Genomic DNA, 14,956 nt, shown 5'->3' on the forward strand with positions numbered 1-14,956 from the left:
AATTTACCTCCTATGCTTTTGTCCAATCTGTCACCATCCCTCTGTCTCTACTCCAGAGCTCCTGTGTGGGCCAGCAGCTGCTCTTACTGGACTAGGACGGTAGTCTGCTGATTGGTCTCCCAACATACAGTCTTCTTTTTCCTCACAAGCCATCCCTCCTCTCCTACACTCGCCAGAGTGATCTATCTAAAGCACAGTCTGACCATGTCACTCGCCTGCTTAAATTTCAGTAGCTTTCCCCAATGAATTTCAAATTTCTTGACATGGTAGGTAAGGCCCACCCCTACTTCTTTAGCTCCACCTCTAGGGTGCTTTTTAACTCTGTCTTATGCTCTGATGATACTATTTGTAGTTCCCTGTATACTAGACTATTCATGCCTTGGTTTTCCTTTGCCTGAATGCCCTCTTTACCTGATTAATGCCTGTTTATCCTCTGAGTCTGAGAGCCATCTCCTCCAGAAAGTCTTCACTGAATCCCTAAACTGTGTTGAGTGCCCCTTATTTGTGCTCCCATGGCACCTCATACGTACCTCCATCATACTAAAATGATGTTTCTATGTCCGGTCTCCTCCACCCCGCCTCAGCCTGTAAACTCTGAGAGTAGGATGAGGCCCTTGGCCTTGGTGACACCACACCCAGCACAGTGATTAGAACGGACAAGGTGTTGAGTATGTTTGCTGAGCCGAATTGAAGAAAATGGGATGTGGCGGAGGGGCTGCCTTGAAGGTACGCTTTCGTATCCCTTTGTTCCCTAAAAGGCCCGTATCCCTGGGTGTGGAGCCTGCTGCGCTTGGTCCTGAGAGAATGGAGTGCATGATGATAGGATGGCGTGATTTTCCTAAAGCAAAGTGGGAAAATTCCCAGGATGGTGAGTTTTAAACAACATTCTATTCTCTCCAGCCCTGGCAAAAAGCAGGTTCTTCCTTTGGTCACCACTGACAAATGTTTGATTGACTTGGGGATGGTCCAGGGCTACCCTGGCTTTATCTGGGGGGTTGGGGAGAGGTACTACACAAAAAATAGCCTAAAGCTTGAGGATCTTTGTCATTTGTTCCAAGCTCTCTGGCTGTCTTACCTGGTCCCAGGTATCCAGGAGCATCACATCATCTGGGTTCAGGTCATCCTGGGTGAAGTCTGTGATCTCAGTGACAATGAACCGGCCAGTCTTATTGGAACATTCAAAGAGACGGGACTGGGCATCTAGGATTTCCTGCTGTAGTCTGCAATACAGTCCAGTTAGTAGAGGAACTGAGCTGCTTAGAAATCATGTGCAGTTCACAAGTCTGGTAGGCAGGGGGAGCCAAGAGGAGGGGATGCTGTGGTCCTTTACCTTTTGTCATTGGCATAGGGAGTTTTTCCTCCCAGCAGGTCCCAGAACTCAGCTGGCTCCTGGCCCTCAGCCACTGTGTTCTCGGTGCCATCACAGAGAAGTCCGGCCAGCTCCTTAGCCATTGCCCGCTCATCCCCACTAGACCCCTGAGAGTGGGGTGGGGAGAACACAGATGTTAGTTGCACACAGGCACGTTGATGTGGGAAAAAAGTGTCTGAGACTAATAGCTCAGTGCAGCCAGGATCATCTACCAAGCCACAGTACCTCAGCACGGGGAGATAGATAGGTTTGTTCTGGTGCTGGGAGGGGCAGGGGGCAAGGGGCGGGGGGGCACGGAGGAAAACAGTGGTGGCAAAGGACAAGACTAAACTCTGAAACCCACAGTGGATATTGACAAGTCACCTTTGTTTTGCTTTCAGTTGGAATTTTAGCACCTACTTTTGACTATTTTTTAAGAGGAAATTTAAGTTTATTTATTTTTTATTTATTTATTTTTTTTGATGCGGACCATTTTTTCTTTTGTCTTTACTGAATTTGTTCCAATAGTGCTTCTGCTTTATGTTTTGGTCCTTTGGCCCCAAGGCATGTGGGATCTCAGCTCCCCGACCAGGGATCGAACCCGCACCCCCTGCACTGGAAGGCGAAGTCCCAACCACTGGACCGCCAGGGAAGTCCCTTAAGTTTATTTTTTAAATTATATATAGGAAAATTCACTCTTTTTGCCGTAGAGTTCTATGACTCCTGACGAATGCATAGAATCATGCTGCCACCACCACAACAAAAACAGAGCAGTCGTGTCACCACTGCCAAAAATTCCCTCGGGCTACCTACCCCTTTGTAGTCAAACCCTCCCTGAATCCTTAACCTCTGGCAACCACTGATCTGTTCTCCATCATGATAGTTTTGCCTTTTCCAGCACGTCATAAATGGAATCATACACTATGTAGCCTTTGTGCTAGTGCACTGTGCACTTAGCATAATGCATTTGAGATTCATCTTTGCAGTTGCGGGTATCAACAGCTTGTTCCTTTCCATAGCTGAGTAGTATCCCATTGTGTGGATGCACCGCTGTTTGTTTATCCATCCTCCAGCTGGTTTGCTTCCAGTTTTTGGTGATTACAAATAAAGGTGCTATAAACATCTGTGTACAGGTTTTTGTGTGAAGATAGTTTTTTATTTCGCATGGGTACATACCCAGGAATGGGGTTGCTGGGTCGTATGGTAAGTGTATGTTTTATAAGAAACTGTCAAATTGTTCTCCGAAGGCCGTATTTGCTTTCCCACCAGCAGTGTGTGAGAATTCCTATTGCTCTGCGTCCTCACCAGCACTTGATATTATCTTTATTTTTTTCAGTCATTCTAATAGGTGTGTAGTGGTATCTCATTGGGGTTTTCATTTGCATTTCCCTAATGACTAACGATGTTGAGCATCTTTTCCTGTTCAATTCTCTTTTGCAAAACAATTTTAGTGCTTTTTAATGCAGATGCAATCTAAATTGACAAAAATCACATTTTTAGTGTTTTTGTTCAGTGTTCATGGCTGTCCTGTTACAGTTCACCAAACTGGTGTGGAAAGATTGACTTATCCAGCCTGCATCCAGCCTCCATGTGTTTAGAGGTTTATGGATGGTCTCCTGGATATAAGCAGTGTGTTAGTGAGTTTCTAATTGGAGGCCTAACTGTGGGGAACATTGTCAGTCCCTTTGAAGATCCTTTAGGAAAAGGTTCCTTTTTTTGAGGATTGCTCCAGCCTACTCTTTAGTTCCTTTGCCCTTGCTGACAGGAGGGTTGGTGCAGGGCTGGGCTCTGAGGGGCTGGTACGACCACTGGGCCAGCCATCCTACCTTGCCATACCACAGGTAGTGCTCTGTCTGGGTCCGCAGCAGAAAGACATCATTGGAGTTTAGGGAGGAGGTGAAGGCTGGAACCTCCACCGCTTTGGTGTTAGATTTGTCGTTTCCTTGAATCTGGAAGAGCCTTACCGGAGGATCGGGCTCGGCATTTCCCTTCCTGGAAGTCCCACCCTAGACAGAGAGAAAAGCAGAGTCCGGAACTAAGGTGCACCATGTGCGCCGGGCACTGGGCTAGCATTGTGGAGAACATGGATGTGTTTGTTTGACACCGTCTTTGCCCTCAAGGAGCGTCTAGGCTAACGGGGAGAGGCTGAGGTGAGCTGGAGTTATGGTACCAATAGTATTAGCTTTCATTCTGAGACCTTGGTTATATGCCAGGCTCTTTGCTGGTGCCTTATCTACATCATTTTATAGATCCTCATAATAACTTTGTGAAGTAGGTATTATTATCCCACAGTGCAGATGGGGAAACAGGCTTAGAAACTTGGCTAATAAATGACAAGACTAGGACTTGACCACAGTCTTGTGTATATCAAACATGTGACATTATACATTCCTGGTAGTGCTTCAGCCAGGGCTTCATGGAAGAAACGGAACTTGAATCTGAAGGGGCACATTCTCTGGGGGAGGTGGACAGGTAATGATATGGCACATGTGAGGTCTAATGAGGACACCCACCTGACGGGAGTGGAGTGTGTAGGCTAGGGAGCTGAGGGTGATGCGCCTGCACAGGTAATATGGGTCAGATTATAAAAGACCTTGAACATGAATTAGGAAGTGGTTTGGACCTGAAGCCCTAGGCAGTCGGGATTCACTTCAGTGTCTTAGAGAGATTCACCCCCTTGTCTATGTCTTCCCCAAGCCCTGCTCTCCACCCCTCCTCTCCTCTACTGTAGTCTCCTGCTGACCTGCTGGTTCTGAGCATTCTGCTTATGGTGTAATTTTATCTGAGGGCTCTCACCTCGAAGATAACCAGCTTTCCTTTGAAGATGGCCATGAAGTGGCGTGGCTCCTTCCCCATGGTAACCCGAACCTGCACAGGGGCCCCATCAAACTGCCGGTCCACCTCCACCGCCTGGTATGCCGAGGCTGCCAGCTCATCCTGTGAGGCGTGGCGGCCCTGCAGTGGTGAGCGGGTGCGATGGGTCCCTGCTACCCCCGGCCCTAGCTCAGTGGCCAGAGGAGGCGCCAGGATCCAAAGCTGAGAGCCTGCCCCAGGCCTACCTGCCAGATGTACAAGATGTAGTGCGGCTTCCCGTGCATCTCGTACGTATAGAGAACCAGATAGCAGTCTCCCCCATAAAAGAAGCCATACCACTGATGCTCCACGGGGACCAGCTCCAGGTTTTCAATTCTCCAGACCTAGGCATAGAAGGAGACACAGTTCCCCAGAGATGGGAGTCCTGTGAAGAAACAGCTACCTGGAGGGAACTGGGCCATGCTTAGCAGAGAATCCAGGTGGGGGAGGCACTAACGTCCATTCAAAGTACACCTTCCCCCTCTGGTGCTTCTTTCCAGTGGTGAGGGCTTATCACATTTGCATGATTTGAATCCCAAGAACTGGATCGTCCCTGGTCAGATGCATCCCCATCATGGCTCAGAGATGATTTGAATATGTCTGCCAGGTGAGTTATTGATAGCACACTGGAGTATCTACCTTTCACTTCCGTGAAGAATTGTGGGAAAACCCTGCAGACTCAGACACCCCTTTGAATAGTCCTGAGGTGCCAGAGGTGGAAAGGAAAGCAAAGCAGACACGGAATCACGTGCCCCTTCTGTACAGCAGAGCAACCAGGAGGGCCAGTGCTGCCGCCTGCCCTGGGATGTGGCTCACTGGGCTTACCTCAACGTTGCCGTTGCCGTCGTCGACCATTCTTTCCTGGGCTGCCACCTCTGGTTTGGTGTGCAGCAGAGTCACATCAAATTTATCCTGGAAAACGTTAGCTGCACGGAAGGGGTTGGGAGAAGCCAAGTGAGCAAAAAGCACCTGTGCCTGCCTTTCTAAAGAGTCCCGGCAGTGAGAACACGATCTGGGGGCAATCTTACCGATTTTACCAATGCTGAACGTTTTCCCCAGACCCACGGTCTGTTCCTTCACTGACCACTTCTGGAACAGCTGCTTGAACATGGCTGACTCGGTACCATCACTGACGGTCTCCACGTTGGTACTGCTGGGGTAGCCCTTCATCTTGATGAAGTTCTGCAGGTGCCCCCCCCCCCAACCCCCGAAGGACAGGTCAGTCAGGGACTGCACTGGGCTCTTGACTTGGCTGGTGATTCACCCCTGTGAAGCCAGTTGGTAGGATTGTTCCCTTCTGGGAGTCAGAGTCAAATTCTAACTTCTGTCTAGGGACCAAGTTACCTGCCCTCAAGGAAAGGACTGAGCGGAACATTTTGGCATCTCTTCATTGGCCTGTCCTGATTATTACTGATTTTTTTTTTTTTTTGTAAGATCCTCTATTCTGTGTTCCTTCAGCACTCCTGTACTCTACTGACTTTGTATCACCTTCATTGCCCCTTTCTTGCTTTGTAAGTGCATCCTGCCTGGTTCATCTGCATGGGTCTGCACAATGTCATAAGCTCCTTGAGGACAGGGCCATTGACCTTGATATGTGATATCTCCTTCAATAATAACCGCCACCTTTTACTGAGCAGCTGTGTGTGCCAGGTATTGTTCTGAGTGCTTTATAAATGTTACTTAATCCTCACAACAACCCCAGGAGATGGCATTAAACCTGGATTTGAATCCCAGTTTGTCTGTCTGACTTTGAAGTCATGTATGTAACTGCGATGTTCTATGCTCTGGTGCCTCATATGGCTCTCTGAGCACATCTGATGTGTTATGGACAGAATTTTTTGGACACTATTGCACATCCATAGCTCCTACCAGAGCTTTAGACATGGCCATCTGTTTCTCAACCTTTGTGGCTCCTCTTCCTTTCCACACATAGATCTTGGTTCCACTTTGGTCCAGGATGTAGCAGTCCTGAAGCAGATGGTCAGGGATAAAAGTGGTTACTCCTGGGCTTCCCTGCTGGCGCAGTGGTTAAGAATCCGCCTGCCAATGCAGGGGACAAGGGTTCAAGCCCTGGTCCGGGAAGTTCCCACATGCCGCGGAGCAATGAAGCCCGTGCGCCACAACTACTGAGCCTGCGCTCTAGAGCCCAAAAGCCACAACTACTGAGTCCTCGTGCCCCAACTACTGAAGCCCGCGTGCCTAGAGCCCGTGCTCCGCAACAAGAGAAGCCACCGCAATGAGAAGCCCACGCACCGCAACGAAGAGTAGCCCCCGCTGACCGCAACTGGAGAAAGCACACACGCAGCAAGGAAGACCCAACGCAGCCAAAAATAAATAAAATAAATAAATAAATAAATTAAAAAAAAAAAAAAAAAAGTGGTTACTCCTGCCCAAGACCATGAGGAAGGCCTTTCCCTAGGGTCTGCCTCTGAAGCCAGGTCTGGCTACCCCAAGCCAAGCCCACCCAAGCTCTACTTACATCATGGTTCAGTAAGCCCTGGACCAGAGGCCTCGTTGCTACCTCTGTGACCGCCAGCTGCCCAGCTGAGTCTGAGACACTAGAGAAGGGGAGAAGTTAGCCTGTACCTTCTCTTCTACAAAGCATCGTGTAGTCAATCTGATATTTCATGGCTTTGTCTTAGAATGGAGTTTCTGGGTAGAGTTCGACTTCTTGCGACAGGCATGGCTTGAATGCAGACAGGAATGTGATGCACTCTGTTCTCCCGAACGTTATCCTGTCCACATCCCTAGGCACGTATAGATCTGAGCAAAGGAATGGTCTCCCCCAGAGACCAGGAAGAGTTGCTAACAAGAGCAGATGGTAGCTGCTCAGGGAACACCGAGCTCCTTATAGAAGCTGCATTTGAAAAAGACTGAAAGAAAGCCAGTCACCTGCACCCCAAACGAGGAGCCAAGCAGAAGTGCTGGTTTTCCGGGGGGACACCTTCCCCCTACCCCAGCTTCCAGCCAGCAGCCAGGCTTAACTACTCACTGATACAGCGTGATATTTGCTTTCTGCTGCTGATCTATGATCTCATCGGGGACCGCAGGCTTGATAATGGAGTGCCGGCCGAGGGTGTCCTGAAGGACCTTCATCAGCTCTGGACTGGCCGCCTCCTTGTCTCCCTCTATTACTCCTATTTCAGCACGGCCCCCTCGCTCCCTGTCCCGAATATCCTTTGCCAGAAGCATAGCCTGTAAAGAAGCCCGAGGAAGCACTCAGCTCCCGGAGGAGCAGCCTGGATCCCAGACACAGGAGTTCCCCTGATGCTGAGGAGCCCAGGCTGAGTCGCGGGCTCGCACATGTGGCCTGTCTCTGAAACAGATGCTGCTCAAAGGCAGGGGTCTGGCTTGAAGGGCAGGAAAGAGCCAGCGAGGAAAGAAGAAGGAAAGGGCAGCTGAGGGAGTGCAAGCCCCTGAGGCCCTGGGGGAGAGGAGGGAGCAACAGAACAGGCCACACCTTCAGACGCTCCCTGCTGCTGCTCTCTGGGCCATTCCACTGGATGATGACCTTCCCAAGGTCCAGCAGGAAGACATCACCTCGGTTAAAACTGTCCCAGCTCATTTCCACCTGCAGGGGAGGTAGACATTATGTAGGAGGAGTTCTTAGGTGCTAGGCGGAGAGGCCCTGGGCCCAGGACAGACAAGGGGCAGGACTTACCTCGGTGGCCCTGATGTTTCTCTTCCCCTTCACGTGCAGCAGCCGCTTCACGTCGTAGGTATTGGTCTCCACGTGCTTCATCCCAGAGGCCACACCCCCCTTCTTGTAGCTGAGGGAACATCCGTTATTTATTGAGCACCTGCTATGTGCTAGGTACTGGGGAGACAGTTGTGGGTCACACAGATGCAACCTCTGCCCACGCGGGTGACGACAGTAAACGAGCCGGGTAAACATAGATGCTGGTCACCACTGCCACAGAGGTGCACTCAGCGGTGGGCTTTTGGACAGCGTGTTCAGGGCAGTCTTCTCCGAAGGACTGACATTTGAGCTGGGATATTAAGAGTAGGAACCAACCACCAGAGGACTAGTTCTCCAGACAGAGGGTGCATCACTGATGAAGTCCCCAGAGCACAGAAGAACTTGTTTTGTTTCGTTCTAGAAACTGTGTGAATGTCGCGTGTGATGGGGAGAGGGGCACAGGTCAGGCGGGAGCAGAAACGTTAATGACACCGTGGCCTTAAAACCAACTCACTCCAGGAATCCGCTCTCCCGCCCCTGGCCCTCACCCCAGCCCAGCCTCCCCCCGGCGTCCCACACGTGAAGGGCACGCAGAAAGCCACGGGGAGCAGAGGGTTCCCTGGTGACTCACTGTGGTGCTCTGTGCCCAGTAGGTCCTCAGTGGGGACTGCTGACCTGCAAGAAGCTGGCCTTGGACCAGCCTCAGAACTCTTAAGCCCACTGGAATTCCTTTTTCTTTTCAATCTCAAGTGCAAAGTTTTGAGGTAATCAAGCTCCTCAGTTCGTGGAAGGTTTTCACCATTGGCCTTTATGAGACCCCTCTCTTGTAGTAAGTATTTGTGTGTTCCCTTTTATCTGCATACCCTACCCCCCTTTCTCTCCCCTCCATAGGCATCCATTCTAACAGTTTAACATCTGTCTTTTTATTTTCTTTCTGGTAAAATGTGGCCTGTTGTTATGAGTTTATGTATTTTTTTAAAAACAGACACTGGCATTCTGTTCTATATTTCAAGCCTGTTTCTACCTGTGCTCCCTAAGCCCCGTGTTTTTAAGGTCTGTCCACATGTCCGATGTGCCTCTAATCTGTTGCTTCCAGCTGTGGTATGGTACTCCGCCGTGTCGCGGAGTGTTTTTCCTGTCCACATTGCCTGCAGCTTCCCACCACCACTAACGTGAACGTTCTGGTTCATGTGCCCTTGTGGACCTGGGAACGTGAGCGCTCCTTTGGGTCACACCCCGGGGGGTGAGATCTGCCCCAGTGGCAGCAGACTACTCTCCGGAATGCTGGGCCAGTCCTCACTTGCACCAGCAGGGCACCTGTCTCCCCAGAGCTTCGAGGACACTTGGCGCCTCTCAGCTCTCTAATTTACGCTGCTCTAGTAGGTGGAAATGATGGCTTTGTTTGGATTTGCATTTCTCTGATGACTTTCTTCATATACGTTTTGGCCCTTTTGGTTTCCTCTTTGGTAAACTGCGGTTACGTCCTTGCTCTGTGCATAGCTACTCACATGATGCCCTGCTTGAAGTAGCCGCGGAAGGTGTCGGACTCGTGGCACTGGACCTCCCGGTGCTGCACGGGGCTGCCCCCCAGGTAGTCGTCCAGCTGCGTAGTGTAGATGGCTGCGCAGCTCTTCTCATCCTGCGAGGAGTCCTTCCCAATCCAGAAGTGGATGTCCTGGGAGAGGATGCTGCCCACTCTCCGGGTCTGGGATGTAGTCAGAGAGATGAGGTCAGGCGCCAGCTCGCCTCCCCTTCGCTGCTGGCCCTTCTGGCGTGGGAAGAACGTGGCCTACGGTGACTTGTGTCCTGCCCTTGGCAGGCTTGGGGCCCCTCCCTCCCTGCAGTGGCCCGGGTGCAGACCTCCTCTGTGGCTCAAGCCCTGGCAGCCCAAATCCCTCCCCACATCTGGGGAATGTTGACAGCTTATTGTTCTCAAAATAAACAGAGACCAACGGGGATCTTTTCCGGGTTGGACTGCAGGCTTTTCTTGCTGCTCCTTCGCACCCCTGCGCTTGCACATCTGGCACAGTGCTGCTGTCCATCTGCATGGCTCTGTCAGTACTGTCCACGCGGGAGATTGTTTCCTCCGCTAGATGAGTACTTTGAGGCCAGAGATGGCCTTGTATCCACCTGGCCTTCCTTCACAGCACTGTCATCTGGGGTCTGGGTCCCGGAGGGAGAAGTGCTGCTGTAGGCTACTCGCTGAGGTTCAGACTGAGGGCCACACCCATACCCTCTGATGCAAAATTTAAAACCCTGGCCTAAGAAACCCTTTGATAGTCAAAGTGGAGGCCTGTTCTATATAACAGCAAGGAAGAATCAAAATGGATACCAGATTAACCTCATGGGCAGATCTCCCAGTGGGGCCCCAGAGCTGGCTCTCAGGGGAGCAGCTCATGGGAATGGGGGGTATGGTGCTCACCGAGAGGATGAGGTAGCAGTCCCCCTCATAGAAGGTGCCGTGGGCATTCAGGGGCACCAGCGCCAGCTCCATTTTCTGGAAGGACAAGGGGTGTGTATAGGCTGCATTCTCTCCCTCCTCCCCCGACCCCCCCAGGCCTCCCCCTGCACGCCATCATTGACACAGGCAGCAGGGGAGAGAAGGGAGATGTCCCCACGGGGCGTGGCGGTCAGCCACAGGATTAGCGCGGCCACCCCTCTGGCTTCTGCTGAACTCCACCTGCCCGGCCCTGGCTCTGGATCCGGGTGCCTGTCCTCACCCCATCCTCCTCGCGCCGCCTGCTTGGCCTCATCTTGCTACAGCCTGTGAGCCGCCTCAGTCCTTTGTAGAGTTGGGTGTAAGCCCTCAAGTAAAAGCCCATCTCTGAGCCGCTGCACCAGAGTGCCTCCAGCGCTGACTCTGACCGCCCAGAGCTGGCCAAGTTCTGAGAGAACGGGGGGAGCCAGGATTCTGTGAGGCTCTGGGGCGGGGAGTGCCGGCCGTGTGCAGGCTTCCTGCCCAGGGCTCTGTATTTGGAGTCTGGGTTGGAGCCCTGATGCACCTGTCACCTGCATGTCTGGCTCGTCCCAGGAGAGCCATTGCAATGGCCTCAGACGTGGACTTTCATCACTATCTCCAAGTAGGTAAACCTGCAGTCATGTTTGAGTGTATTCTGTGTAAAATATGTGTGTTAAATGTAAAAATGTTAAATATCCCACAATTTGCTTAACTCTTTTAGTACTTATTAGTTTTTAAATAAACCGGGAGCCTTAAAACAGTGGGAGTGACCTGGGCCCTCACAAGCTCTGAGCTGCTTGCTGGGGGGCTGTGACTCCCCTCGTGGTGGAGGATGGTGAGGTGGGGCACATCACCTCTGCGTTTTCTGCAGCAGAGCCACTCACTGGGCTCAGAGCAGGGAGGTGGGGTGAGGCTGCCAGGCCAGGGCGGTTCCCAACTATAGACCGCTAGAGCTTGAGGTCAGCCAGAGGGGCTCAAGCCCGAGTGGGAGAAGGGATGAGCAGGGCACCGATCTGTGCTGTACCCGCCAAATCTTCCTACCACCCTGCAGGAGCCAGAGTGCCCCGTGGAAGACAGGTTCCATTGTCCTGACAGAAGCGGCCAGGTGTCTGTCTCGGGGCTTGGGCCCCACCCATCTCGCCAGGGCATTTACTAGAAATGCAGATGGCTGGATAAAAGGCAAGCCTATTTTTGCTTGGAGCCCTGCTCTCCAAGGCCAAGAACGTTTCCTCCACCTGTCACCCGCCTGCTCTGAGCACCCAGGAGGGGTCAAGGATCGGAAAACGTGCCCTTTGGAGCTGCCTCTCACTGTTGTTGAACCACAGACAGGAGACCAAGGCATGTGGAGGGCCTTCAGCAGACCAGAGTCTTCTGCCCCCATCCAGCCCAGCTCACCTCTATTCTCCAGGTGATGATCCCAGGGTCGTTGCCCACAGCCTGAAAGGCGCTGCTCAGAGACATGGCACTTGTCTTCCTGGGACTGAAACATCACAGAGCAAGCACGGAGATGACGCCTCTCACAGCAGTCATCCAGCCAGCTTTCCTCCTAAGTCACTTCCCAATCTCTTGTCAGCCATCCTGCCATGTCCTTGTGGTGCATCCCTGCACTATCTCACAGTGATGCGGAAAATGACTTGTCCAAGTTCATGTCATAAGGCTGGCTGGCCCAGGGGTCCCCACCGGAAATTCTGCTTCCCACTTGCCACTTTCCTTGTTAAGAGCTCTGATAACACAGCCATGATTATTTACTGAAGGGGTGACAAATATGCTAAGCCCTGTGTTGGTTGACTTTATGTTCTCTCATTTAATTCTCATAAGCTGAGTATATTTTCTTTGTCTTACATTGTGGGAAAATTGAGGTTCAGGGAGGTTAAATAATTTACTCAATATCACTAGAATGAAATCCATACCTGATCTTAAAATCTGTGCTCTTTTCTAGTTTCTGTGATGTACTGCAGCCCTTCGTAACTTACCTAAATTCAGTGGCATATGGGATTGAAAAGCCCATGTCGGAATAAGTATTTCCGAACTGGGTTTCCTTCTTTCATTCCCAATCCCTCTAACTCTCCCAGACTCCCTGCTTGCCAGGTCCTCTCCACAGTCAACAATTTGATCTTTTACTTCCCAGACTTTTTTAAGTAAACTATCCTAAAACTCAGACAACCCATTCTGCTTCTGTCACATGACTAATATATTCCCTGTGTCTCACAGAAGAAAAGGGAAAGTAAAATGGCAGGGCTGGGCCTGGGACAAAGAGTTCAGGGTGCCAGCAGGGGTAGGTAGGCGTGGCCTGTGGGCAGACCCTCCCCCCACCCCCCCCGCCCCCTCCCACACAGACCCAGACAGTGGTTCTGTGGCCGCCCACAGACAGGGTGGGGAGAGGGAGGAAGAGGTAAAGAGAAGTGTGGACTGCGTACCATCTCTGTTCGAAGTGTGTCTAGGGTTATCAAGCACCTACACGTCCATGGCCACGCAGGCTTTAAATAATGAAAATTCCTGCCTGGTTCTTGCTCTCAAGGGGCTTGCAATCTGATTGATACACATCACTGATGAACGCTCTCAAGAGGCAAAGGAAAAAGGAAGGGCCTGATGAAGTTACATAGGATAAAGAAAAAGAAACAAAAGAAAAAACAACCCCACCCAGAAAGGACTATCTGGGGTTTTGCTATTTGGAGGCATATTGTGCTTGTTAAGAGGAGCATGTCTGGCCATTCTTTTCTTAAGCCTTGGCGGATGAACCCAGGTTTGGAGAGTATGTGCCATTATCTAGTATGGACATTGGCAAAAAAACAAAACAAAAGACAAACAAAAAACTCTCTTTGTCTACTGCTACAGCAGGACTAAAGCAGAGCAGTGATGCGGAGCTGCCAGTGTTTAAGGATTTAATTTGATAATTGGCACTGCCCCACCCTGTGCTGCTTAGAATTGCCAGGAAATATTTGTTCAGGTTTTCTTCAGACCCTAGATTTCAGTCATTAAAGGCAAATGCTGTGACCCAATTAGGGGAAGGGGACAAGGAATTCATTCCTTGGAGAGAGGTTAAGAGTAAACCTGGTAAAAGTCAAACCAGCTGGCACTAATTAGAACTGTGAGTCCAGAGGCCAAAAACAGTCCCATTTTCCAGCAGGGACTTAGCAATCAAAATGCTCACTGGGCCAGGGTCCCTGAAATGCAGGAGAGGACATGCTCAAAGCAGGGACTTTGCCATACTGGAACACCCAGAAAATGTGACTGGGGGACTGAGCAAAGTCCCCCAAAGCTCAGTCTCTCCCTCCCTCCTCCTCAAGTCCTGATTTATCAATTCAGCACCCTTTGAGACCACTGCACAAACCGCTGGGCGGGGTGCAGTTTTGAAATCCCAGTTTAAAAGCTGGTGGCCCTTAATTCTTACCAATACTCCTAGGAACGGACCCCAGAGGAAGCTGGTTTAAATTTCTGCCTTGCCCCATACCATCTCTTTGAGATGGGTGAATCTTTCCAAGCTTTTGAAAGTGTGCCCTATGTTCTGTGGTCTCTAAAAAGCACCTCGACTTCTCAGCAGGAAGTTTGCAAAACTGGTCACAAACTCCTGGTTCAACCCTTTAAAAGCCTCATCTGAGAACACAAAGCCAAGGAAATTTTAATCTCCTCTCTCTTTTGTTTCTTTCTAGTTCAAGTAAAATTGCTCTATTGACGTGCATCCATAAACCAAATAGAACTTACCTTGCCTTCTCTCTCAGCGGTCTTCCCAGTTTTCTGGCGGGTAAGCACTGTTGAGGAACCACCCAATGCTGGAGGTTCCAGGTCCTGCTGCCTTACCTTAGTAATGGCTGCGCATACACTGGGTTATATTTGCTTGCGTTTGCATCCTAACCGCATTTTCCTAGTCCTGGCCAATCACAGCCAACCTAGCCCTGGGCTTGACTTATTCAAACCAGAGAGAAAGCTGTATCTGTTCCTATTCAAAACAGCAAAAACAAGAGCAGACTTTTAAAGGCTTCTTTTAACTCCAGCTCCACGCCCTGATCTAATTGATTTTTTAAAAGTGCACAGCCCATCAATAATGCAGGAAAGAGGGTGGGAGGATATGAAATTTGCCATATTGTAGATATGAATGCATTACACTGATGACAGGAAGCAGGGGCTGGGGCTGCCCACCCCCGCCCCTCCAAGCGCTTGGGATGTCCAGGCTGGCAAGTGCCTCCCGAGAAGCTCCTGGGCATTTCTCAGAGGGGAAGTCTGGGAGAAGGGCCTGGAGTGAGTTATTAGGTCATCCTGTTTTGCCCCTTGGGGTCATATATCAGTCCAGTCAATATCTGAGTGCCTACTATGTGCCAAGAACCACGCTGGGCTCTGCGTTTCAAGGCTCCTAGTTTGGGGAAATCGGTAAGGGGCACAGAAGGAAGACTCTAAATCCCTTGGGGCTTCTGGTTCCTCCCCAGAAGTCAACAGGACACCAAGCATATGCTTATTAAGCACCTGGATGGCAATGCGGTTGATTCCACATAGGGGCCAGGGAAGAGCTAATGTAGCCCGACTTCTGTAACCTTGAGCAAAATCCCTGTGCTGAGTGAGTGCGCGGCTGGTCCCCCAGCTTGGGCGCCCCAGCCTCGTCATGACAGAGGCGTTTTAAGGGAAG

The 14,956-nt window shown here is 50.8% G+C and overlaps 2 protein-coding genes across 11 annotated transcripts in view; one reads left to right on the forward strand and one right to left on the reverse strand.

Annotated features, from left to right (window-relative positions):
• Positions 1-14,026, forward strand: part of TSFM (Ts translation elongation factor, mitochondrial) — a 27,814-nt gene extending 13,788 nt beyond the window's left edge. The window contains exon 6 of one of the 2 annotated variants that reach the window (XM_059936355.1): positions 13,989-14,026. In XM_059936355.1, coding sequence (XP_059792338.1) covers positions 13,989-14,011 — 23 coding nt within the window. In that variant the 3' untranslated portion in view covers positions 14,012-14,026. Of the gene's footprint in view, positions 1-758; positions 962-13,988 lie in introns of those variants that run through there. The other variant, XM_059936353.1, reaches the window with a different exon arrangement.
• Positions 1-14,913, reverse strand: part of AVIL (advillin) — a 19,228-nt gene extending 4,315 nt beyond the window's left edge. For 4 of the 9 annotated variants that reach the window (XM_059936350.1, XM_059936344.1, XM_059936342.1 and 1 more), the window contains exons 1-14: positions 10,601-12,624; positions 10,303-10,377; positions 9,389-9,585; positions 7,863-7,971; positions 7,662-7,772; positions 7,194-7,396; positions 6,681-6,759; positions 6,071-6,169; positions 5,027-5,383; positions 4,408-4,545; positions 4,145-4,303; positions 3,175-3,354; positions 1,331-1,476; positions 1,076-1,220 (exon numbers count right to left, since the gene is read on the reverse strand). In XM_059936350.1, coding sequence (XP_059792333.1) covers positions 1,076-1,220; positions 1,331-1,476; positions 3,175-3,354; positions 4,145-4,303; positions 4,408-4,545; positions 5,027-5,383; positions 6,071-6,169; positions 6,681-6,759; positions 7,194-7,396; positions 7,662-7,772; positions 7,863-7,971; positions 9,389-9,585; positions 10,303-10,377; positions 10,601-10,702 — 2,100 coding nt within the window. In that variant the 5' untranslated portion in view covers positions 10,703-12,624. Of the gene's footprint in view, positions 1-1,075; positions 1,221-1,330; positions 1,477-3,174; positions 3,355-4,144; positions 4,304-4,407; positions 4,546-5,026; positions 5,384-6,070; positions 6,170-6,680; positions 6,760-7,193; positions 7,397-7,661; positions 7,773-7,862; positions 7,972-9,388; positions 9,586-10,302; positions 10,378-10,600; positions 12,625-12,755 lie in introns of those variants that run through there. The other 5 variants (XM_059936348.1, XM_059936347.1, XM_059936345.1 and 2 more) reach the window with 3 other exon arrangements.
• Positions 14,914-14,956: the final 43 nt, after the last annotated feature.

This window comes from Balaenoptera ricei, chromosome 10, assembly GCF_028023285.1.
Source record: "Balaenoptera ricei isolate mBalRic1 chromosome 10, mBalRic1.hap2, whole genome shotgun sequence".
Lineage (NCBI taxonomy): Eukaryota > Metazoa > Chordata > Mammalia > Artiodactyla > Balaenopteridae > Balaenoptera > Balaenoptera ricei.